At 34.9% G+C, this 27,984-nt stretch overlaps 1 protein-coding gene across 1 annotated transcript; it reads right to left on the bottom strand.

The window, feature by feature from the left end:
- Positions 1-98: 98 nt before the first annotated feature.
- LOC149410959 (uncharacterized) lies at positions 99-26,927 on the bottom strand. The gene is made up of 6 exons (XM_089647291.1): positions 26,530-26,927; positions 22,442-22,655; positions 19,633-19,760; positions 14,919-14,982; positions 6,709-6,817; positions 99-4,332 (listed from the first exon to the last, which is right to left on the bottom strand). Exons 1-6 carry the CDS (start codon positions 26,540-26,542, stop codon positions 4,150-4,152), a joined length of 711 nt encoding a protein of 236 aa, XP_089503417.1. The 5' UTR covers positions 26,543-26,927; the 3' UTR covers positions 99-4,149.
- Positions 26,928-27,984: the final 1,057 nt, after the last annotated feature.

Below are 27,984 nucleotides of genomic sequence, written 5' to 3'. Positions count from 1 at the left end.
TTTTTGATTTCATTTGATTAAAAACACATTTGAAAAAATTGTCACATTCGCAGAATTGCACGTCGTACAACGATATAGAAATCAATACAAACACAGAATTAATACAAAATAATTATTTATTAATACAAGAATTATGTTAAAATTCGATAGATTCAAACTTAACAGAGGTAAGATCAAATTCAACAGATAAAAACCACACATAGAAAAATACAATATACAATAACTATGAGTATAATTATTATTAATACAAGAATGAGAAGCATTATCCAATTGAGCACTTCTTTGGCTATTATGGTTTTCGTCAAAGTAAAAAAGTTTTTGTTTATAAATCTGCTGTCTCAGTTGACCCAAAGTTGCGTATTATTATTTACTTTACTTGAAAAAAAAGGATTTAAGAAGAAACAGTTGCGTTGCCTTTTTTTATACAAAACTTAAATTTGGATTTGAAGCGGAAATACTTAACAAAAATTATATTTTAAATCAATGTTTAGTATGGATATGTATTTATTTACTAACGGACCGTGTCCAATTCCAACACATTACACGTTACACGAAGTTAATACAAGAAGAAATGTTACAGTACAGAGTACAGAGTTCAAGACTTCTGCCACATCAATACAATATTACTTGACTTTAACCTTCCAGCGGGCGCGCTGTCGTAAAATTTACGACAAACGCGCCTTATCGCTTCCCCCACTCTTGCGACTTAGTTGTAAGCATCGAGCTTCAAGCTATGCTAGAGTCAAATCAAATGTCAAACATTTACCGCAAGATATAAATGCTTTTCTCAAAGTGAATTACGGTAGGGCAGTTGAACCGATAACAGAAGAATAAAACAGAAGCTTTCCAAAATGCGGTGTTTGTCGGTTATGTGCACTGAATAAGAAAAGATCCTCCGCATCAATAAAGTGCTGCCGTTGCCAGTCCTTTACATGCAAGAACCATTCTTCAGTTGAGGTGGTTTGTAACAATTGTAAGGATGAGAATATTGATACTGACTAAATAGGTCGATAAAATATTTTGTTTTGAAATATTTACATGTTTAGAGTGTTGCTTCGTTTTTTTTAAGAAAGTCAAATATATTTTTTTAAAGTACTGCCTATTATGATTTTTCATATCCTTAAAGAAATTCCCTAACGTTTGTATAAAGAAAACACCACTTACATGGAGAAAACTTGATGACGTAAAATTTACGACAAGCGCCCGCTCAAGGGAAATTCCTCAACGCGCCCGCTGGAAGGTTAAGACTTACACCAAAAAATTCAAGGTCCTGACTTGAGTTGACAACTCTGGCTATTCTGGACATTGGTGTATGGTATCCATAATTAATGGAATATTTATTGAGGAAAAGCAAATCATTATTTCTGAGTTTACGGGAAGGGATATTGAAAGTTGATAATGAGTTGCAACAAAGTAGGTTAGTCAATCAGCCTGTTAATAATTTTGAAAATGCAGATGAGATCAAAGCCTTTCCTACGATTTTCTAAAGAGAGATATAATTTTACTTCAAGTTCATCGCATGAGCCCTAACCTCCAAGCAATTTTCCTTAACCTTTTAAACGCGTTAATTAGCTCCGTTTTATCTATACCCGTACGCGGTACATATTTTCAAATACCTATGCACGCAATTAAATGTCAGATTATAGCATTCTGGCATGATTTATTGGACTTTATAGACAGAACAGATTATTCTCCACAGCATGAAAACAAATCCTCGTGTGTCAACACTCTTAGATGTTTATAAAAACAAAAACATAAAATTTCATACAAAGACGTACCGTATCTTTTAAATGTGGTCCCGCCATTCACTCGGTGTGTGTGTACTTAGGCCACTGCGTTGATAGACACAAGTGGGACACCATGATCACTTATCATTTTTAGTTATCAAAAGTTGTGAATGACATACTAGTACTAACGCCATCCGTTGACAAAAATGTAAACTAAAGGACTAAAAGGCGCGAAGAGGCGCACTTGATTATCGATCTTTTTTTATGAAATACAATTTTATTTTTGAGAAATTCTTGTAGATGTCAGCATCGTGATAGTTCCGACGAATGTCCAAGTGAGCAAGAAATACATTTATGACGAAAGAGCGCTGGAATATCGGCTGTCAAAGTTTCCGTATCAACTGTTGATACAGCCGCGTGTGAGTATAGACTTTTTGCCGTAACAACAGTTGATACGGCCGCGTGCAAAGAGTTAAGAAGCGATGCTGTACGGATTCAATATGATTAATGTGAACATCAGAGAATGGAGACCGAATAACGGATATGTGCTACTTTATTTGTTTGTATTTTAAATAACTAACAAACTAACCATCACGCCGTTTCCCCGCAGGGGTACGCAAAGAGTACGGATTGCCAAACAAGTCGGTCTTGGCACACACTCCTTGCATCATTCACATTCATACTCTTCTGTTATTCTGACTCTTGACATGGCCCGAATCAAGTATCTGATTCACTTAATCGTTCCATGTCTTCCTCGGGCCTCCCCGACTTCTGCTATCATTCACATTTGCATGTTTTAAATTATAAAATAAAAGGCCATTATAGAATTAAATTTTTCATGAGAGGCAACTTTGAAAATCATTTGCGAGTTTGATAATTATTTAAAAATAATAATTTTGCTACGCAAATATGATGAAATATAGAGTAAAAATAATGATTAAAAATCAGTTTTTATTGGTGAAAATTTTAATAACAAACGACCAATTTATGTTGGAACACAAATTTGTCATACATAAATTAAAATTTTCATGCATAAACGTATTCTTTATACAATGTTTTATTTTTAACTTAATTTTTCATTATATTAACACAGTAGGAAGGGTAAGATTATTTTTTAATAATTAAAATTAAATTAAATATGATTAAAAAATCCCAAAGTCGCTTCTATGTAAAATTGAAATCTCTAAATAGTATAAAATAAAGTCGCGTCTGTCTGTTTGTGCGCTTAGTTCTTCTTAACTGCGTAACAGATTTTGATAGGGTTTTCACATCATTTAGAGAATTTCTTCCGGAAGGTTTATGTATATAATACATAGATATTATATTTGTAGAAAATAGAGAAAAGTCCATGTTTTGTAATCAAGTCATAAAAATATATGTTTTCGATTGTTTACATTGCTGATGCTGGCTAAACCTTATGAGATACATCAAAACAATGTACAACGGAATTGTATATCTTAAAAAGGCTTACAGAAAAGTTTCCGATGGTATATGTCTATCTCCTAAGGTTAACCCCCAGCAACGCCAGGGGTTAACCAGCTATTTATCTAATAGCTAGGTTATGTCAGCTAGTCTTTAATAATTTAAAACACTAATAAATTAAATAGCACACCCGTACTAGATATTTGCTGTACCTTTTGATTGAAAAAATTATTTTTAAGTTTGTTTGGGTATTTTGGACTTAAATCCAAATTTAAGTCTTGTATGAAAAAGGCCACGCAGCTGTTATACTTAACACATTTAGAGGAGATGTGATATGACACAATGTTTATTGACGTTGTTTTAGAAGAGATGTGATGTAACACAATGTCTATTGACGTTGTTTTATAAGAGATGTGATATGACACAATGCCTATTGACGTTGTTTTAGAAGAGATGTGATGTAACACAATGTCTATTGACGTTGTTTTATAAGAGATGTGATATGACACAATGCCTATTGACATTGTTTCAGAGGAGATGTGATAAGAGACAATGTCTATGATATGACACAATGCGTATTATGTCTTTTAGTCAGGATCGCGAGATGACACAACGAACAAGGAAGACAAATTATGTATTGTAGTAAGCCCATCTACTTGTGTCAAAACGCAGACATTTCTATATTTGATAGAGTGTCAGACCCAAGGTTAACATTTTATATTACTTATTTTCATCGTATCGCAAATCTCTGTTTTCCAGCATGTATCCATCAATGTGTTAAATATGTATTATTAATATACAAATGTATAAAGTCAAAGTCAAGTTATCAGTATTCAAATGCACAATCTCTGAGACCCCTGATATTAAAAAACAAAATTAAAGCTTTGATAGCCCTTATAGCTTTCCGTCAACTCAAAATACATTCTCCGATGAGTTTTGATATCTTGGAATGAGAAAGGCATTGTCCAATGAGATCCAATGTCTTGGAATGAGAGAAGCACTATCCAATGAGATCGGAGAGTGTGAAATGCTTTAGCATGTCGTTAGCCATCTCCACAATGTATTCAGCCGTGGAGGCGGCCATCCAATCCTTCTGTTCCTGCATTGCCTTGTCGCTTATCCTCGTCATGACCCAGTTGCCTAGAGAGTTGAGGACCCCGTTGCCCAGCCCAGTTAACGTCACCTGATAAAGAAATGCGTGAATATAATACAGAGAGAAACATTTACGATAAATCGAAACATTCATTCCTAAAGCTCGGGTCAAATGGTGCGATTCTGTCATAGCTACGTTGGTACAAATGATGGCCAATTCTTCTAGCCACTGGTAGACAGTGACACGGACCTACTGGAGCTGCTAGTGAAATATCCTACAGTCTATGCCGATGACAATTTGAGAAAGCTATTTGAGATGTCAGACAAGATGACAGTAGCTCTGTGTAGTGGAAACTAGGTGCTTTAACTGCCAAGCTCACGCGATTCTGGCGACTAGAATATAATCGCCATTACGTTCAGTAGTTGGAAGAGTCACTCGAAGCGACTTTCTCGTCAGATAAAGCGATATCGTTGCTACCATTCCAATAAAACAAAGGCCGTTTAAAATACAGGATACTTAAAAATAAAATAGGGGTTTTGAAAGCAGATGATTTCATTCCAAATTTTAGTATTTCAAATCGGAATACGTAAATCAAAATATTAAATTTTGAACTGGGTTTAAAATATGTTTTTTTTAGTTTCATGTAAAGTGGTAATTACACTTTTGTGTAAAGTGTAATTAAAAAAAACATATTCAATTAGACAAAGGTATTATAAAAGTTATTGTGAATTGGCTTTTTTTCATAATCAATATATATTATAAAAGTAAGTGTACAATGTGCGTGCCGTTAAAACTCAGAAACGAGTCACGGTACGATCAAGGGAGTTATATGGTGTGTTAGCCCTCTATCCCCCATCCATGAAGAAGATTCCCATTTTTACCTGAAGGGAGTGCCTTTTAAGATATGAGGGCTGGAAGTTTCACCCTCTAGAAATTTCTAGAACAGTCCAGAACATTCGAGAGCATTCCACAACATTCTAGAACATCCCGGAACATTCTGAAATGTTCAGGAATAGTCTGGAACGTTAGGGAACATCCCAGATCATAATGAAATAAAAACGGAATTACAGGCCATTCCTGATAAACTTTTAGTAAATTCATAATCGTGACAATACATTGATATCTCTAAATAGTATATTTATTGAAAGTAGAGAAAAGTCAAGCAACGTCAGGTACACGTCAGCTAGTATAAATATATTTATTACAAAGCCATTGAGGTGATTTTTATTACTATATACACAGAATTATTTCAAATTTTTCGGGACTGCTATGGTAAACTTTTATCTAACAAACAAAGCTGGGTTTCTCTCTTTCTAAAACTGTTTAAATCATAATACAAAATGAGATAGCATGACTTTTACAAGTTGGTATCAGGCTGGGAGAAATATCTCCCAAAAAGACTATACAGGCATGCTGGCCTTAGTAACACCCAGATGGCTTTGCGGCTTGGGGTTAAAAGAATTACGCTCCTTCTTTTCTCGTATGCCGGGGGACAGAGGAAAACATCCAGGTCTGAGAGCCAGTCGAACTTCTTCTCCCTCTTTTCCTAAAAAAAACATCCACACAGCATCCCAAAGATAACCTCCTGTACAGAGCTAATGTAAAAACAAAAAAATGTAGGCACAACGGCTGTGAGAGTACATTATCCTATTTATAACAACGGTATAAATATACCATAAACAATAAATCAAATACAATGACATCAGAAAGTATAAAATGATCAGAAACTCTATAATGATAAGTAAGAGATGCAGGTACACGCAAAACTTCTAAGTAGACTTTCTAGGTTTAATTCATATTTATTGAAAATATATGATATTATAGCCTTCTTGCAGTCAAATAGATCCGCCACATCTGCTTATCTATTACTAACTTCATGTAATTTAGGTATATTTACATTTAAACATTATTTTGGAACGAGTAGCTCGCGCAAGTACATGAAATTCATTGAGGCTAAGTAAATTAGGGCTGCCTATACTACCAATTACGATTTTGAACATTGACAGAGGACCGGAATGTACAAGGCAGTGAGAACCGAGGCTATCGTCATTTTTTAACATGAGTACGACAAAACACGGAAAAAAAGTTACCCAAAATGCGAATGAAGTTAAAAAGGTTAAGGTCCTGTAGTAAGCGTTCAAAGATGTTTCGAAAGGGGGATATGAAAATATTCAATAAAACACAACTCGTTTGAAATAGAGCAAAAATCTCTCGACAAATGCTTTAGTTGCATTTAAAGATACACTGTATTTTTTCATGTCTATAACATATTAAATTACAGAAAAAATGTGTTTTAAAAAATTTTCAGAGCTTACTTTGCGATTTTTTTCTATCGGGGAATTTCATATAAGTATTAACGTTAATTAACGTTTAATAATAATTAACGTTTCTGCATAACAAATGTACAGATATTATCTTCAAAAATATTTTTTTTTTGTAACTTAAGATATACACATAAAACCTTACCTTAGTCTTCTTCAGATCAATGCTATTAGTGAATGCCTTAATATGTAGATGTCCGTGCTTGGTCTCTAGAGTGACTACCACCTTCCCCGTTACTTCCCAAGTATCCATGCTGTAACAATGTTTTATTTATTATTATTTTTATTTATATTATAGAAACAAAACAGTATTTGACCCGGTATATCAGTCGGTCCGTATCCTCGCTACGTGCGACATTCCTCGCTCAAATTTAAATAGTAAGCTGCAGAATACATAGTTCACTTTTTAGACACCAAGGCGCTAGCAGAAACAAATGTCAAATATGCAGTAGGAATTACAAACTTCAAACTCAACAAAATTTACTTTTTTTTATATTAACTCCACACAGGAGGCCCTGAAGAAAATAATTTCCCTCAGGGCCTATGTCATCTTTGGGGATGCTGTGTGGAGGGTCTTTTTGTGGAGAGGAAGGAGTGAACATGGGTCTTGAAGAGTCCCATGTTGTAGGAGGGAGGAAACACAGAGGCCGGCAGTTCGTTCCACAGCCGAGCTGTTGAACTTAAGAACGAATCGTAGAAGCGACCCGTTCTCATGTGACAAATGTCAACCGTGTACAAATGTTGGGCGCGTGTTTGGCGTTTATCCCGACTACGCACCGGTGCCGAAGGGATCAATGACGCTAGTTCCTCAGAGCATCTTCCAATAGCCTAATTTAATAACCTAACGATTCTATTCATCGAGCGATGAAGAATGTTAATGATATTAATTGCTAATCAATCTAAAACAGACAAATAGTCTAGTAAGGTATTATAAGAGGAATTTTTCAACGCCAGGACAGTGTTTTCAGCGGTTTTTTTGTCATAATTTCATGAATAGTGCATTTAACTCCAGCAAAACAAATACTTTTTAAAATTAGTATCCTTCATATATAACACCGTGCTGATTGAAGTGGGGAACTTTATCAAAACATCAACTGGTAAATTAAATCTGCCAAAAATTTTTACATTTTGAAAGCTCTCGATCTCCTAATTACAATAGAGAGCATATATATACCACTCACGTAGACCGTAATTTGGTTTAACATAGAAAAAAGAAGCTCATTCCTCTACTAAAATCATAGACAATATATATAATATTACTGATATCTAGGCTTACGACCTATATACGGATTATGTTCCAAGCCATGATAAGCTTGATATTCCAACCTAGCCGAGCTTAAAATCAACTGATATACCGGGCCTGCAGGTTATGGTGGAAGATATACAATATTACACACTTATATTTCATAGTGGGTGCCAATATTTGTGATAAGTACCAGTTGCGGTTCTTCCCTTAGGTCAATTGGTGTTCGACCCCCCAAAATTATAAGACAACAATAATAATCAATTACTTGCATCAAAACAACTGGTCTTATTTTTAATTTATTTAAAATGTAACACGAAACAGCGGCGGCGACGAGTGACGAGTAGTGACATCTGTTGTCTTTAATAGAAGCATTAATTCACAAGTCCACACGATTCGCTGGGTCAATTTAAAGAATTTCCACTTTGGCATCTTTTGTCCCTATGTGCGCCATAGAATAACCGAGATGGCACTATATTTTTCATCGAAGTAAAAATTTGGTACCGAAGAAAGCTCAGAGATGCTTAAGTCGTGACCGTGGGGGAGACAACACTATGAATATTATATGTTTTACAGAGATTTTGACATAAAAATATATCGGTTTTTCATTTTACACGCTTGTAGTGTGTGGAACAATGGTTGTTTTTCAATTGGATAGTTCGGGAAAGGTTTGGAATAATTCTTTATGTTGTTATAGATTTAGAATGAAGCTGAAGAATGAAACAAAACAAAAAACGTAAAAGATCATTGTCAAATAAAATAAAACTCTTATTTTATTTACTTTAATGTTGTACACAAATACAGGGTTTTCCAATAAGAGGTGTTATTTTGAATAGCCCGCTATTTCGGTAGATGTTACTTTTGAAGCTGCTATTTTTTGACATTTGACAAGTAGAAACTACGCTATTAATAAAAATTGAACGATACACGCTTCAACAACGCATTGAAATTATTAAAATTCACTTGAGTGAATCAAATGCAAATCATCTTGAGTGATGAGGCCCATTTCCACCTCGGTGGCTTCGTCAACAAGCAAAATTGTCGCATCTGGGGCTCGGAAAACCCAAGAGTTATTGTTGAAAAGCCTGTCTATCCTCAACGTGTGACTGTTTGGTGCGGTTTATTGTCCGGTGGAGTCATTGAACCTTACTTTTTCGAAAATGAGGCTGAAGCAACAGTTACGGTGAATGGATTGCGCTATCGAGAGATGATTGATGATTTTCTATGGCCGGAATTGGATGGCTTTGATCTGGACAACGTTTACTTTCAACAAGACGGCGCTACGTGCCACACAAGCAACGAAACCATTGATCTTTTACGATTGAATATCAAAATAACACCTCTTATTGGAAAACCCTGTACATTAAAACTTAATTTCATAAAAATAATTTTGCCGTAAGTACATGGATTGTGTATTTATTTCCAATATACTATATTAACATTGATGTAGATAATAATATATGGGCATTTTTCACAATATCAAATAACGATTAGTCACACATTTTTTTCAAATGACCTACGACGCCTGGATCCCTAGAGTCGCCTCTGTAAAGTGTGTGTTTATAAGTGTGAGTCTTGATGGTATATAGAAGTACAACGATACATATGCGCATTGTATTTATCACTGACAAGATGCTTTTTTCAAAATATCGATGTTAGAGTTTGGGCTTTTTTTAAATTTTTTATTATAGAAGGTAAGAAGAACATGGTTGATTGGCAAATTTGCTTTTACTTTTGTTTTGTAATTAGTGCTGTATGATTTTTGAATAGTGCTGTATGGTTAGTACATCTCAAAGGTTTTTTTTTATTGTACAACAGAACATTCATTCCAGTTACAGTACAATTTTACAATACAGTACAATTTTACATCACATCACTAAAATCTAAATTCTTTGCTAGTTCGTTCAATAGCACCACTCCCCACGTCATGCTATGCTTTGCCAAGACGTCGGTTTTGCCTTTTGGTACTCTGAATAGGTCATGGTATCGACTTCGGCTGTAGTGGACTGGTACATATAAATCATAGCATCCCAAGAGGAATGGGCTATCGATAAAATTGTTCCAAATTTTGAAAGATATAATGGCTAGACTTGCTTTCCGCCTAGTTTCAAGACTCACAGAATTAGTTTCCTCAAGTAAGTCGATATGGTGCATGAACCTAGGATAGGTTCCATGCGTCCGCATATAGACATACCTAAGAAATTTCTTCTGGATTTGCTCTATCATATCAATGTACTTCTGGTGGTACGGTGCCCAAACATCGCTCGCATACTCCATCTTGCTTCTCAGTATGCCATCGAACAATGCTAACATAGCATCTTGGTTATTGAACTGCTTGCATGTCCTAATGATGAACCCAAGAAGTTTGTAGCAAGACTGAGTGAGCTGCAATATGTGGTCAGAGAATTTCAGTTCGGGATCAAAGACAACACCGAGATCCTTTACGGAATTTACACGTGATAGTGTTTCGCCCTTTATCTTATAATCGTAAAGTATAGTATTTAGAGAACGAGTGTAAGACATGGTGACACATTTTTTTGTATTGAAATCTAATTTGTTTATCAACGACCATTCAGATAGTGCATCCAGATCATCTTGCATTTTAAGACTATTTTGTTGGGAGCTTATTTCCATTAGAATTTTAAGGTCATCTGCAAACAGTAGACATTTACTATTCTTAACATAGTTTTGGATGTCATTTATTAGTATTAGAAACAACAGCGGTCCGAGATTAGACCCTTGAGGAATTCCAGAATGTTAAAATTAATTAGGGAAGAAGTTTGGTACGATCAATGTTTTTGCTTAAAATTCTATGCAGAAATGTAAAATCAGCTACTGTTTGCTTTTGTTGCAAAGATTGAAATGTACATTGAAAGTCATAGGTTTTTTTTTTAAATAAATTCATTTTGTTATCACCAAAACTACTGCTTAACCGCTTGAATGCCAGCGTATCCGTAGTCGATATGTTAGCAGCTCAACTGCACTCGACTCGATTTTATGGTATTTTGAACCTTAAATAATGCTCCTAACATCATAAAATATATTTTATTCACTTGGCAAGGAAATAAAATTTCTTAATATTATCTTGTCTTTTCGTCACATGCAAACCAGTGGCGGCCAGCTAATATGTGCTCCCGAGCGCCGAACAACCAACAAGATTTCCGACATGGCTAATCACAATACGAAACTCGGTTCGGTTATAATATCTCATACAAAAGGTACCTACTTATTAAGCGCGCTTAACTTGCAGACCGACTTTGACTTGTGCCTATGTTCGTAGCAGTTCGTTTTCGATTGCGATCCAAAATTTAACTGCTTTGTCGCATATTCTGTGGAACAGTCGAAAGCGTGGGTACATACCAGTTCATGCTATTCTTTGCAAATAATACCTTATCAAGGACGGCGTTCGGGGTTTTACCACCACATCAGAAGGAACGGTTTATTCAGTAGAAAGTTAAACTAAAACGCGAATGTTTGATATTATTGTCAATATCGTGGTTTCAATTTTCCATCTGCTATTTTTCAGCGAGTGTTCCGCTTCTTCGATACAAGCATACAGGATAAAAAATGTCATTAAGAGATGAGTGATGGTCAGATTACTTATTATCAGTTTAGTCAGTACTCGCCGTTGCCGGGTTGCCTCGTTTACTCGCCCATTGTCTGTTGAATAAACTTTTCTTACTCTGCGAAAGTTTTGAAGTTTAATTGCAGGTTATATCGATCTTGTGTATCAATTATTAATAAGGCATATCAATTGCAGGTTGTACTAATTTATGATTACTTTTGTGTTTGTTCAACGTATAAATTAAGAATGAGTTTGAATGTGGAATACATTAAGAACAATAGGTCGAGTTATGAAAACAAAGTGATAATAAAAAATACCGGTCCACCTAAAACCTGAACTGATAATAAAATAAGAGTGCAAATCTGGATCGAAGAAGTTTACTCGATCATTTAACAAAACAATGTATAACAAAGCTTCGTAGCTCTGTGCATGTGATCAATTGAATAGTTTATTTTGTTTTCCGTGTTTAATTTACGATATTGATTCAGTTTGGACAATCAGCGGTGTTACTGATGTAACTCACCTTTCTGAAAAAATCAAAAAACATAATTCTTGTCATTTACATTTACAAAAAGTTTTGAGCTTAAAGGTTTTAGGAAAAGTTGACATCAGAATGCAGTTGGATTCAGGCTACCGTGCCTAAGTTAAACACCATAATGAGCTATTTAATAAAAATCGATACAGGTCAAATTTCCCAGAACATGATTTCAATGTGACGCTTACGTATGACTTCCTAAATAAAGTTCAGTAAAAGGTGAACTCTGTGCAATTTACGTCCGCAACGATTTTTCAATTTTACAACTTTTTTATAGTACTTGTTTATTAGAAGACTTTCCCGAGACTGTGAAATTACTAACTGAGTGAGCTGCAATATGTGGTCAGAGAATTTCAGTTCGGGATCAAAGACAACACCGAGATCCTTTACGGAATTTACACGTGATAGTGTTTCGCCCTTTATCTTATAATCGTAAAGTATAGTATTTAGAGAACGAGTGTAAGACATGGTGACACATTTTTTTGTATTGAAATCTAATTTGTTTATCAACGACCATTCAGATAGTGCATCCAGATCATCTTGCATTTTAAGACTATTTTGTTGGGAGCTTATTTCCATTAGAATTTTAAGGTCATCTGCAAACAGTAGACATTTACTATTCTTAACATAGTTTTGGATGTCATTTATTAGTATTAGAAACAACAGCGGTCCGAGATTAGACCCTTGAGGAATTCCAGAATGTTAAAATTAATTAGGGAAGAAGTTTGGTACGATCAATGTTATTGCTTAAAATTCTATGCAGAAATGTAAAATCAGCTACTGTTTGCTTTTGTTGCAAAGATTGAAATGTACATTGAAAGTCATAGGTTTTTTTTTTAAATAAATTCATTTTGTTATCACCAAAACTACTGCTTAACCGCTTGAATGCCAGCGTATCCGTAGTCGATATGTTAGCAGCTCAACTGCACTCGACTCGATTTTATGGTATTTTGAACCTTAAATAATGCTCCTAACATCATAAAATATATTTTATTCACTTGGCAAGGAAATAAAATTTCTTAATATTATCTTGTCTTTTCGTCACATGCAAACCAGTGGCGGCCAGCTAATATGTGCTCCCGAGCGCCGAACAACCAACAAGATTTCCGACATGGCTAATCACAATACGAAACTCGGTTCGGTTATAATATCTCATACAAAAGGTACCTACTTATTAAGCGCGCTTAACTTGCAGACCGACTTTGACTTGTGCCTATGTTCGTAGCAGTTCGTTTTCGATTGCGATCCAAAATTTAACTGCTTTGTCGCATATTCTGTGGAACAGTCGAAAGCGTGGGTACATACCAGTTCATGCTATTCTTTGCAAATAATACCTTATCAAGGACGGCGTTCGGGGTTTTACCACCACATCAGAAGGAACGGTTTATTCAGTAGAAAGTTAAACTAAAACGCGAATGTTTGATATTATTGTCAATATCGTGGTTTCAATTTTCCATCTGCTATTTTTCAGCGAGTGTTCCGCTTCTTCGATACAAGCATACAGGATAAAAAATGTCATTAAGAGATGAGTGATGGTCAGATTACTTATTATCAGTTTAGTCAGTACTCGCCGTTGCCGGGTTGCCTCGTTTACTCGCCCATTGTCTGTTGAATAAACTTTTCTTACTCTGCGAAAGTTTTGAAGTTTAATTGCAGGTTATATCGATCTTGTGTATCAATTATTAATAAGGCATATCAATTGCAGGTTGTACTAATTTATGATTACTTTTGTGTTTGTTCAACGTATAAATTAAGAATGAGTTTGAATGTGGAATACATTAAGAACAATAGGTCGAGTTATGAAAACAAAGTGATAATAAAAAATACCGGTCCACCTAAAACCTGAACTGATAATAAAATAAGAGTGCAAATCTGGATCGAAGAAGTTTACTCGATCATTTAACAAAACAATGTATAACAAAGCTTCGTAGCTCTGTGCATGTGATCAATTGAATAGTTTATTTTGTTTTCCGTGTTTAATTTACGATATTGATTCAGTTTGGACAATCAGCGGTGTTACTGATGTAACTCACCTTTCTGAAAAAATCAAAAAACATAATTCTTGTCATTTACATTTACAAAAAGTTTTGAGCTTAAAGGTTTTAGGAAAAGTTGACATCAGAATGCAGTTGGATTCAGGCTACCGTGCCTAAGTTAAACACCATAATGAGCTATTTAATAAAAATCGATACAGGTCAAATTTCCCAGAACATGATTTCAATGTGACGCTTACGTATGACTTCCTAAATAAAGTTCAGTAAAAGGTGAACTCTGTGCAATTTACGTCCGCAACGATTTTTCAATTTTACAACTTTTTTATAGTACTTGTTTATTAGAAGACTTTCCCGAGACTGTGAAATTACTAAAACTTTTGTGCACCATTCATGACCTTTGGATTGACCTCAGTTGAAAGCTAAAGATGTTTCTCAACGTTAAAAAGAATAAAATCTTTTTTAAACACGTTGAGCCAGGACATACTGAACGCACTATCAGTGTTTAGCATTGATAGAGGTCTTCGCTAAACAAAAGGAACAGAGAATAGAACTTCTTTATAAATAGGTATGTACCTATATTTAATTTATTTTATGACTGTTGTAGTCCGGTGAACCCCCACATATTTTGACCACCGGCCGCCACTGATGCAAACATATGTATTTTATCTCTGAAAAAGTGCATTGTTATCGTGGAACCATTACTATTGTATTATATATTGTAATTAGGTAGGTACTATGTTTTTTTGTGTTTTGGGTGTGAATACAGCACGAGAGTCCCAACTGCTAAAAATTATCCGGAGTCAGTGGGGCTATGGTATCCCCAACTTTGTGAGGCTGAAGATAGTGGGGAAGGGAAGGATAAGAGGAAGAGGAAGGCTGGGAAGTACCTGGCTATCCAGATCTGGTCACCCAAGCATAATTAAAGACATTTAAAAGAAACATTTCGATTCTGAAAGTTGGTTTTTCACCAGGGCGATACTGAGAGTATCTACAACTTTGGATAAAACATAAAACTTACTCAGCTTCTCCGGTGGGATTGAAGGGAATGAAGGTGGCCACTTTTCCTATTATTTTGTAATTGGCTGGAAAAAAAAAATAATTCAATTTAATATTATTGAGAAATTTAATTAATCTATATTATCTTTTACAAACATTATTAAAGAAGTAAAATTTGTTAAAGTAATTATAAAATAGAAAATATGCAAAGGGATAGTAAAAAAAGGATAGCTAAACATTAATATGTATTTATTTATGAGGTAGGTATGTTATTATAACCTTCTTGTAACTAAATTCCATGCCGTTGACACATCTACTATTTCTGAGAAAGTATTTCCAACTGCTTGCCATCTAGGCATAAGCGACTAAATCATTACTCACTATTATCCAAAGAGTGCAAGGCTGATGTAAGCGTAATGAGTAAGATCAAGAAAGGGGCGCTTAGATGGTTTGGGCATGTAGAGCAAATGAGCGAACAAAGGAGTGTAAGGAGACTATACGATGCAAATGCGAATGTTGGCAGAAGTCAGGGACGCCCGAGAAGACATGACACAACCAAGTGAAGAGTATGTATGAGACAATGTATGAATGTGAATGAGGCAAGGAGTGTGTGCCAAGACCGAGATTGGCAGCCGTCCTCTCTGCCTACCCTTGCGGAGAAACAGAGTGATAGTTAGTTAGTTAGTTACCTTACTAGCAAACATGTTTTGAATATAAATGACCTAGTTGTGATATTGTTGTTGCAATCAAAATGAATTTTTCATTGAGTATTTCTAGTTAGTGTATGGTAGTAAATCTAAGCTAAGTAAATCAGGGCTGTCTATAAAATCATCAACAAATTTTAAAGTGAAAGGAGAAAATGCAGAAAAATTAAAATGCTAATGTTTGCATGATAAAAGACGCCATGAGCAAAATGTAAAAGATGAGTGGTGATGAGAGTAACTAGAGGCATAACGAATTTTAAAATGAGTATTACACCAATTTTGTTGAACTAAAACACTATTTTAAAGTAAATGAATAAGCCTTTGGATTCCACTACGTAATACTACAAGTCTGGATTTATTTCCGTACAGAAATTCTGGGACTAACTACCATTTGTATACCTCATTGCACAGAATACTTATGAAGGGAAATAATTATACCCAGTCAGTGGAGTAATTGGTAGTGGTAGTAAGTGGTAGTAATTTATCACTTAAGGCGATGCACTACGTCGTGTAATATTTTAAATTGAGCCGCTATCAATAACAACCCTTACGTAGATGGCGATAAGGTTTAAATTCCCGCTTAACACCATCCGCCTGTTTTGATTTATGCAAGAAAAAAACATGGCCAAAAAGTGCCTTTTATTTTATTTTGTGGATATTCAGGCATAAATATTTAAAAAAATTTCGATCATTTTATAAATAACTTAATTTTCCACATTATACAATAAAATTATAGCCAAAAATGGGTTCGTAAGTAGGAGATTTTGAACTATAAAGCAGTTTTCATAGGCCTTATACATTATTTTTTTCTGGGCTTATAAAAAGACTTATCTAAAAAATACTCGATTATTTCAAAGGCCAAGATGTATTCTACTCGCAGTATTTAATAAAAGCATCTGAAACATTTCTAGGCGACAAAATTTTCAAACCAAAAACACATGATTTTGCATTACTACGTATGGCATCGCCTTAACAAATACAAAAGATTGTTACTGAGACTGAGAGTTTTGTTATTTATAATAAATATGTACTGTATCTTAATATATAAACATCATGTGTCACACGCTAATCTCCGAAACCGCCCAAACAATTTCAATGAAATTTTGTGAATGTGTATAGTTGGTTCTAGCTTGAAACATAGGATAGTTTTGGACTAGATAGGTGGCGCTGTAGTCAAGATCTAAAAAAAAAAAAATTTCAAAAAATTCTGTTTTTTTTTTGTTAACTTTATCATCCAAAAATACGTCAACTACAAATTTTAACTTCTTTACACCCCTTCCCCCCCTCAATATTTTTAAATGGGATTTTACATATTTTTTATCGGAAAAAAGGGTAGTAATTTATTTTTAAGTTGTGTAAGCTTTATCTATTCATATCGGCAAAAGATGGATTGACAAAAAATATTGTCAACTAAATCGCACTACATTAAATTAACATTCATTACTATAATTTAAAACAACAATATTGTTTAGCTTTAAGAATAAATTTTTATTTAGCTCATTTATAACATTTAATTTTTATCCGTAGTGAATTAAGAATTATCATTTTATTTATTACACTAATCTAACTAATAAAAAAAGTATTTCGAAAGTGTTTTCTATGCATCATATTCGTACGGCAATTTGTCACATTGAGTATAGAATGGTACCGGTCGCATTTTTACTTATTTTCTATCGTACTGAACAATAATCATAATCTGCTGAAATGATCGATATCAAATGAAACTTCAAAAAAATATCTATATGACTTGCGCATGTATTCTATGTATTTCAAATGCATAAAATATCCGATAACTGCGACAACAGATAAAAGGCGGTCTACGTAAAATGAGACAATATAAAATGTGGTCTACATAGAAGGCGATCTGTACTATAATTTTTACTATTCATTTGTAATAATATATAAATGCATCAAAAGAAATATTATATATATGTAAAGAAAAATATAATTTTCTTTAACCCCTCCGACTTTTCGCGAACTTGAAGCTAAAATGTCTTTATCGAAATGTCAATTTCACGAAAACGTTGTGTTATTACCGCCTCACAATCAAAGCTCTATAAATGAAACATTACTGAACGGAGCCGAATAGTAAAAACTGTTTTAGAAAGGTTACAAAATAGGCTTTCAAATTGTTGTATCATAAATAAATATTAACATTTGTAAATATTTAAATTTAGAATGGAAACATGAAAAAATTGTAAAAATGACTCACCTGTAATGTTTTATGTAAAAACGATACTAAAATCACGGATAATGTAAAAAAAAAACACTTATTTCATCGAACAAATGTACAATAAACAATTCTGTCACTTCACTTTTTGACCATTTCATACAAAATATATTTTTAAAAAAATAATTAAACTTGCGAGGCGGGTCGGCACGTCAAACGGCTTTCTTGGCGTCGTTTTACGATTTGGCGGGTAAAATTTGCTTCCACTGAGTAGGTCTTTTTACGGGTTTCTATGGATAACTTTGAATAGAGATGTGAAGCTTCATTCAATACGAATATTCTACTTTTTGTTTTAGGGATGTCACTAGAAGAATAACGGAGTTATGACGATTTTTGTGGAAACACACGCGTTGACGTGTAAACACGCTTATTGTACTTGACTGCTATCGTTATTTTATCGTGTATATCTGCTTACGTTGCTGACCGGTTAAGGGGGGGCTAGGGTTTAAAATTTTTTTTTTTTGCATTTTTTTTTTTATATTTTTAAATAAATGCTTAATATGTTAAGAATATTGTGTTCAAATTTCAAGTTGATTGGAGCAAAATTGACGAAGTTACGAGTATTTTTATACCTGTCGGAATTTAATCCCTACCCGACCCTACGTATAAGCCGAGCAAAGCAGGAAGCTGAGAGACAAACTAAAGAAGGCAGGATTCGTCGTAGACAGGAGCAAAAAGGTGCTTTAGACATCATGGATGATAGCAACATCCTTTATGGACCTGGCATTGATGATTCAGTGTGAGGTAAGCCGATAAAATTTGCTTATAAACGTTTAATACCAGATTTTTTAGTGTTCAAAACTTTATAGCGTTTTTTCCACAACTCACGTTTTCAAAGTCGGTGCCCGTCATAACTTCAAAACTACTGCACCGATCCTTTTTAAATTTTGAAAACTATTTCTGTACATAATTTACGAGGTAACGCTGGAGAGTTTTTTCAAATTTGTTAATAATTATTATTTTACAATAACAAATTAGCCGATTTTTTTCACTAAAAATAGCGTTTTTCCCTTCAAAGTGTTCCAAAAAAGTGAATAATTAAAATTTCGAAAAACCCTCCCAGCGTTACCTGGGAAAAACTATTATCTAACGAATGAACTTTGATTTTTTGATTTCAGATGACCCAGCACCGAGTTATGAGGGGCACCGCCATTCTACTTTTTTTTGAGACACGTCCGAATAATTGCTGCCATTGCCGTGTTTTTTAATATTTCGCTGTGAAAATTTTATACAACATTCTTAAAATGTCATACTTTACTGTCCTATTAGATTTAATAAAGAGATTTTAACTGTGTTGTCACAAAAAATTCACAAAAAAATGCATTTTTTCGTACGAATTAACCCTAGCCCCCCCTTAATTCAAGGCAATGCCGAGCTTGTCTCGTCATTGTGGCTGTGTGTGTCGTGGACTGTCACTGGCTGGATGTGCGCCACAGTACCTACACAGTCGACTCGATATTTCGTAATCTATGGTTTAAGACATAGTAAAAATTATCTATGGGTTGTGACAAGGCAGATTGATGGGAATAATTTCAATAAATGGAAATTGCTATCGTGATTGTGATTAAGGAATTGACATAACAATTAATAACATTAAATGTCGTTTCTTTCCTTACAAGTAATATTTTGTTACTGAATACTTTTCTTTATGTTTACATAAAGAAAAATTTTGTGAGATTAACAAAATAAACCTCTTCTTTTCTTACAGAGAAACTCAATTGTGTTTTAATTGACTGTGTCGTTCAAATCACAGGGAAAATATCATTATATATATATATATATATATATTGTGTTTAACTCACATTTCAATATAAGCTTGGGGAAGCTGAAGTCAAAGGTCACGGTGAGTTCTGAGACGTTAAATGCGAAGCTCTCTATCACATATGTTTTGAGGCCATATATTTTTATGTGGTCCATATACAAATCAGCCCTGCAAACAGTATTACAATAATCATTACCTCATTATACAACATAAGTAAAATAAAAGCGAATGAATAGTTAGTTGGTACATTGTATGCATAAAAATTATAACAGTGAAACTCTTTGGAGGTGATGCACCACAGATATCCCAATTTGCGGCACATTTCTATTTATTTAGAAAAGACATATACTGTAATTTTTAACAGGACAATATAAAAAATGAACTAGACAATTCGTCCGTATCTAGTGATGTGCACCCGGGAAAGGGAATACACCCCAAACTCAGGAATTTATTTTTTACTAAGAAATTCTAAATGAGGTTGTCTCCTCAGTGGTCGAGAGGTAAGGCTCTTGACTAGCAAGCCGGGGGTCGCAGGTTCAAATTCAAGTTTGTTTTGTTATTGCACAATTTACTCATTTAAAATAATATGCAGTATATTTGCGGCAGGTTTCATAGTGGAACATACTCTTAGTATGGCCCTGGTGTAAGAATGAAAACATTGCTAGAAATGGCTTTGGCCGTGTTTGTTGACTAAATCTGAATAGCCAGGTACTTCCCCACCTTCCTCTGCCCCATCTCCTTCCCCTTCCCACTACCTTCAGCGTCACAACATACCCCAATTGGGGATGCCATAGTGTCACTGGCTTCAGACGGTTTGTAACAGTTATATTCGCCACGCCTGCAAGAAAGAAATGTTACTGTATCTCGGCTGGCTGGCAACACCAACACTAGGCTGTTTACGCCTCTCTGGCGTCGTTAAAATTAAAGAAAGAATATAGTTTTGTCGGGCAAACGTGGAGACTTCAGTTTCAAGCGGGCTAGCAGCTGGAGCAGACATTCTGGAGAGACTGGACGAGGGACCTCGGACGGAAATAGCCGAGTTAGTTAGTTTCACCTGTATTTTACTGGACACTATCTTCTTAAATTACTATTGAATTTTGTAGAGATTTATCATCTTTGCATGGCGCCCTATACTTTATTACAGTTGATCTCCTGGTATTTTATGTCACTTTTGCGAATTCATAATGTTACATATTAAATTCGTAGCTGCTAGCGTTCTTCGACCTGGCACATGGCCTTGAGTTGTTATAACCGTTTATTAATATTATTGAGTCTCATGTTTCTAATTTTTAATTAATAAATATTGTTAACTTTACATTCTTTTATTCTTTAACAATGCAATCTTTTCTAATAAAAAACCTTATCTGTTACAATGACGCCGCAATCGCAGGTTTGTCATCTCATTATCTCTTATTACATTACTTGGTATAGATGTTACGTTACAATGGCCCCAACGTGTCATTTGCTACTAGTAAAATTCATCTTGTTACAGGTTGAGAGCAGTTAGGACTCTTGTGCAATATTCACATAAAAATAAAAAGCTTTCAATTTGCTTCCAAAAGTACTGCTTGTATTAAAGAATATGTCGGAATCCCATAGATTTTGATTTAGATTAAACAATTTGTGTATTCTTCTGATTGAATCCCTGACACCAGCATTTGTGCGCGTACGCCTAATATAGAAGTCGCTAAACCTTGTTGTTCGCAAGACAATTGATGTAATGTCCGCATACCGGAAACAGCCAGGAATTTTTTTTTTTTTTTTTGATTTGACTTAGGATTGAACCTTCCAACCCAGGAACTGGAATGAAACTGAATCGAAAACTCTACAAACATTGCCAAATGGCGATCGGGTAGGACCGACATTTATTTAGCATATTAACTGCTGTAATGTCATCCGATTTCAAAAAAATACATATATGTCTGAGTGTGTGTATGTGATTGCCACCAAAAGTTGATATAATGCATTGTAATCGACAACTAGTTTATCTGCGGAGTTTCAGCTCGATCGGATGTTGGGGAGTGGGTTAATTTCCGATTCCAAGATTTACATTCATTCATTACCAAAAACAAAAGTGAAATTTAAATAGATGTTGTTACGTAACAAATTGCTCACACTCATTTAAAAAACCTTGCAAAATAATATTCAACGCAGAACTAGGCGGCGCAGAACGATGCGCATGCATTCCTGCGCACCGCGCCAATAACCCCAACGGTTTTGGCGCGCGTCAGCCATCTCCACTTCGACTCTAGACTCGGCCTCGACATTACGCTCTCCGCGCGCGCACAGCATCGCCCAGCCTAACACGCGCCCGATGGCACGTGTGGACGAACAACACCTTGTTTTCCACTCTATAATGTTCTGGAAGTAACTCCTCGCTGGCCCTAGCAACCCCGCATTCATGTCAGCGTACACCAAACCTTTGCCCATTATGTGCCTATTTAAAAGCCTGTCACAAACGTCTGCCAGACGAAACCAAAATGAGAGATGTTAAATTCAATCAGTCACGATTTATTTTGGATGTATATTATGTGCCCCTTTTGTGTTGTACTATGTGTGTGCTTGTGTAACTGTAAATACACTCATGAATCATTCCATTAGCGTTTCATTTGACGAGAGAGTGGAGTTGAATTGTTGAATCTGTTCCCCGTGTAAAGGCATGATTGCGGGCCCCAACTGAGCTAAACCATGAGTCTCCTGAATCTACCACTGGAGCTGACTGCTGGCAACTCAACATTGGACCCCTTACGTGGCCCTCGAAACCCAACAATGTATTTAAAAAAAGGAAAGCAAACTATAAATAAATAATCACATTTGTGTAATGTTTTAACTGTCACAAAATACCTTACTTAATGATGGCCTTCTGATAGATATAGCTGGTATAGTCCTCCATGTCGAGGGGGTCCAGGGGCGGGATTCCAAGGCTCGGGAAGCCCGTCTCAAAATGGTTTCGGGCCCTCTCCAGTAGGTCCCGCAATCGCTGCTCTACGGAGCCCCCGGGACCAGCCAAGGAGCCCGGGTGCGCCAAGGGACTCCGACAGAAGCGGCTGAACAGGGACTCATCTGGAAATGAATAATACGTATTATATACAAACCATCTTACTAATTAGATTCTTACACGCCCGTTCAAGGTTGGTGTGGTAAAGCCGGCCTTGAGCTTGGTTTAACACCGTTTTAACCAAACGCCACGGTAATGAGTCAAGTTTTTCACTGTTTTGACCTTATGCGCCACGTAATATTTACACCACGTTTTTTAGTAAGGTTGTAAGTAAAAAAAAAAAATAATAATTACTGCGTGTTTGCAGGGCCGGCCCTATGCGGCCACAATTTGAGCAGTCCGCTTAGGGAGCCGAATTGTTAAGGGTATTCTTAAAATATATTTAGAAACTTCACACTGATAGACGGCGTTATTTTCAATATTATCGAATAAAACACTTTTAACATTGGTTTTCGTCTGTACGTAAGATATGTTAATATTTATAAATTGTTTTTTTCTATCTACGAAGCTAGACTCTTAGATAGCAGCATAAAAACACCCAATTTTGTTGCAAAATTAAAATGTAAAAAATAAATTTTCAAAACCTTGCGCAAAATAATTATTACCTAACCAAAACATATTTTCGAAAAAGATTGCTTCTGATACTTTTAATGGTATAATGGTAAGTTTTAAAGACACGGGCGACAAAAGATAGTTAAATTTAGTACATTAGATCAACACTTGGGGAGATTGAATGATTTATAAAAATGGTGTTGTTATATAAAAATGTTATTCTTGCTGGCGTTAAACTAGACCCTTTTTATCCCGCTTGCACGACGTACGATGCTGTCATATGTACAGTCTGGATTTTTGGGTTGAAGAATGTGGTACGTCCGTATTACATGATTCCCGATTCCTTACACATTTTTTACTAGTAATTTTTTTTTCCAACGAAAAGTTTCAAGTTTTATGAGAGATTTTTTTTGAGTTTTATGGGATGAAAAATAAATACTAATTTATGAAATATATACTAATATAGTTACTTTAATAAATGCTAATGTAATAACTTGATTATTATAAGTGATATGACAATGTATTAGGTATTTGCGCCAATCTCATTTTTAGTATTATTTTAACGCTAAAATAAATAAAATAATATCGGTAGTTTTCGAGTGGGGCGTACAACATTAAGGTGCCAAGGCACTGATAATAACGAACAGCTCACAGTCCTAACTCACCGCTCTCCAAACATTATTGATAACTGAAATGACCTACTTACTGTCTAGCGGCTACTGCTTTTGACAAGTGACATCAATATTTTGCTTTATTCGCGCCAGGCGCCGTTTGGATCAGGCCCGGCTCTGCGTCTTTGAAAGAGAGAGTACGAAAAAAGACCAAAATATAGTTGTGAATGATGAATATTTGGAGCAGGTCCTTGAGTTAGGGTGGGTTGTTTCGCAGAAATTCAAATCTAACATTGTCGTCAAATGGCCATTCAGTGCCATTTTGTTTTTTTGAAAGGTGAAAGGTTCCCGTTAAATACCGATTCTAACTCAATCAGCAGAAGAGGACCACTATCATTTTTTTTTTTTTTTAATTTAATTTTATATTATAGAAACAAACAACAGTAAATGATTTACAGAGATGAAACAATATACAGGAATAAGATACTTCATGTTGGGTACCTATGATATGTTTCCTTGTAATGTCTGCTAAGTGGTATGTTTATTTCTTAATTACCAGGTGACGTGTGTAGTATATAGGTGTGTGTGTATTGTATAAGTGAGTGTTTGTGTGTGTGTATGTGTCTGTATGTATGTATGCGCATTGAACAGTTTAAATTATTGACATGATGCCACGTTTGAATTTGGGCAGTGAATCGGAAAAAATGTCAATGTTAGAGTTAAGTCAAATATAATTTAGAGTATGAAGAGCTCGGTTAATTGGCGAATTAGATGCTGCATTTGTTTTATAATTAAGCATGTGGAATAGCACTGTATGTCCTGTACGTCTCAAAGGTATGATAAAATTAATAAGGAACAGAAGTTCGGTGCAGTCAATGTTATTGTTTAAAATTCTGTGAATAAATATTGAGTCAGCTACTACTCATCTTTGCTACAAAGTTTCAAATGAACACTCATTCAGTTATTGTTGAATTTGTAGGTAATATATTTTATAAATTTGTTTTGGATACGTTCTATACTATCTATGTAAAGTTTATTACACTCCGAGTACAGTACAAACACGCATACAGAGCCCTATTTGGCCTCCCCTGGCGATGCAGCGCCTCACAGATGTTCACCGAAGGAAGGGTGCATGGGTTCGCTGCTTTGATGCGCCACAGAATAGCCGGGACGAGTCAGCGCTACCAGAGATCGGACAACACTCTTGTCCAGGCCGTTGCCCAGTGGCAGGGAGCGCCTCTACACCAGAGATGGAGAATTTCACTCAAGCCACCATAAACTCCTAATGTGCTCAATAGTGAATAAAATACTTGAGTTGGGCCACGTCAAAAGATAAGTGTGTATGAGACAACGTATCAATGTGAATGGATCAAGGAGTGTGCGCCGTGAGATTTTAAACAAAAAGATAAAATAGAGTTCTTACCTCGATTTGCAGTTAACATGGACTGAAACGCAGGTTTTAAGCAACGGTCACATACTGAATAGAGTTGGTTTAAAACCTTCTGTTTGGTAGAACTTTCTTTATTGTTTTCGTTTCCAGTTGAATTCATGGAATAACACTTCACACTACGTCACAAAACACCAATAGTCCCAACAAACAATGTCAGATGTGCAAATTGATAACTACTAACTTTGCACATGAACACCAATAGTCCCGACAGACAATGTCAGATGTGCAAATTGATAACTACTAACTTTGCACATGAACACCAATAGTCCCGACAAACAATGTCAGATGTGCAAATTGATAACTACTAACTTTGCACAAGAACACCAATAGTCCGTTACCAATTAAACTGTTTAAAGTTGCCAAAATATCTTTTCCAATAAAATAAATAGGGTTTATGCAAAATATCATAACAATGCCACATTTCTAGCTTTGGAAAACAGTAAAAATAAATTTAAAATGTGCAGAAACGATGCTCTAATGCAAAGTTACCATCTGACATTGTTCCTTGGGACTGACTATTTAGTCATGATAGCTCAATAACTTTACATCTGAACAGAGAAATAAGAAACATTGTTTGTATTGAAACAAACAGGCAAAGAGGACAGACCGCCAAACAACTCAGTCTTGACACACACTTCTTGCATCATTCACATTCATACATACTCTTCTGTTATTCTAACTCTTGACATGGCCCGACTCAAGTATCTGATTCAATCGATCTTCGGTCTTCTTCGGGTGTCCCAGACTACTTCTACTATTCACATATTCTCTTTACACTACTTTCTTTGCGCCCAAACCATCTGAGCATCCCTTTCTTAAACTTACTCACTAAGCTTACATCAGCTTTGCATTCTTTGAGAATCTCCACATTTCTCGCAATCATATATGTATCAGGGATCTCTTCAACAGTATTCAATCTACTTTCATCCTTCCTCTGCCATACATCAGAGACGTACCAGCAGTGCTTTTTGTTAGCGCAAACCATTTTCCTCCATCAATGGAGTTACCTGCATTTACCCCGATTTCAGTATCTCTTTCAGCCTTCCCATCTCTCGTAAACATACTTCCCAAATAAACAAAATCATCCACTTGCTCCAAGTATCCATCATTTACAACTAAATTAAATACTGTTTTCGTACACTGTTTTAAAAAAATTATTTTACGAATTATACAACCAACCTACATCTAAATAAGCTTAAAACTATTCAATTTAACCTAACAATTTATTCAAATGACAGAGGAAAACAAAAGCATGGTATAATGTTCTATATTTAAATGAAGTTACCTAAATAATAAAGCAATAATTTGTACAAAAATGTTTCTTACATATTCGAGACATGGTTTCCTGTCAGTAGCTCTCATGTTATTTTTAACGAATGTGTGTTATTTTTGCATTTAAAATCGTATGCATTCTCCGACGCAACAGAAAAAAAATTAGAATGACGCATTGAGCAAACCATCAGTGCATGGTATATTTGTTGACGCCCGCACGTTCTTATACCAGAATAAATTAGCATAAATCATAACATTATCGACACAAGTACACGGTCTCATTCAAGTACGACAAATCACTTTTCTGCAAATTAATTAATATTCAATGTATTATGCATTATATCTCGTGTAAACTGGCTCAAACTTCTTTAAAATTCCCGCGCGTTTTCATTATAAAAACAAAACAACAAATGAAGTTTATTTTCTTATCGACGTGACAGAAGCAACTTGAACTGAACCTACAATTCAATTACTATTGACAGCTGTCACCTTAGTTCAGATTTTTACCGCAGATGACGCTGATGTAGCACCATGTTAATTTTTATAATGTGGAAAGGTTGGGAACTTGGGAAACTTGGAGGAAAAAGATGTGAACAAAGACTGCGTATGAAATTAACTGATTTTGAATACACAAAATATTTATGATAATGTGCAAAATTAATAACGCTTTAAAAAGTATTAATAACTACTTCAAGGTACCTGCTGACAAACTGCAAAAGCAGTTTAGCAGATTAAAATTTCCTTGTCCAACATCCAAAATCAAATATCTTGGTGTGTAATATAGATCAATATTTTAAATGGAAAACACATATTTGTGAACTCGTCAAAAGGATTAGAAAATGTATTTATATATTTATAAGACTTAGAAATATTCTTAGACTAGAAAACCTAAAAAGAGTGTACTATGCGATTGTTCAATCTATATTACAATATGGTATTATTGGTTGGGGAGGAACATATAATAAAATTTTGAACCCACTTAAAGTAGTTCAAAGATTGGTAATCAAAGTAATTGTGAAGAAACCGTCAAAATTTTCTACCGAAATTCTTTTTACAATATTCAAAGTACCTACAGTAGACAAAATGTATCAAAAATATTCAATACTTCAAATTTACAAAGAAATACAGTCAAATACTCATAACTTGCAATTCAATACATCAGCAAAATTCCAGAAAACTATTAATATCCCAAAATTTAACACTAAGCTCATTAAAAATACTTATCTTTATCTAGGCATAATTTATTTGAATAACCTTCCATTAAATTTTAAAAATATTCAGTAATATTCATAATTTTTTTTAAGAAAAATTTGTATGGCGCTGACATTAAAAATGAGGCTATCTCTGGAATCATAAGGTTGGCCGTTCTATCTTTACATACAGATAATACTACTATTTATTTGTATTTTTTTGACATACTTCATATTGTGGCGCAAGGTGCGATTTATTTTTTAAAAATCCTAAAGTTGAAAAAAAATCTTTTTTTTTGTTGATGAATCATTTTAATGC

Source organism: Hesperophylax consimilis, chromosome 26 (genome assembly GCF_061612785.1).
Source record: "Hesperophylax consimilis isolate HC1 chromosome 26, BYU_Hcon_1.0, whole genome shotgun sequence".
Lineage (NCBI taxonomy): Eukaryota > Metazoa > Arthropoda > Insecta > Trichoptera > Limnephilidae > Hesperophylax > Hesperophylax consimilis.
This window is presented reverse-complemented; position numbering and strand designations above follow the sequence as displayed.

Bases quoted from the DNA above. Each gene is read 5' to 3' on its own strand.
- LOC149410959 (XM_089647291.1), bottom strand. The intron at 6,818-14,918 runs GTAAGTTTTATG...ACATTGTTACAG, and splicing joins AATCCCACCGGAGAAGCTGA to CATGGATACTTGGGAAGTAA. The intron at 4,333-6,708 runs GTAAGGTTTTAT...TTTCTTTATCAG, and splicing joins TTGATCTGAAGAAGACTAAG to GTGACGTTAACTGGGCTGGG.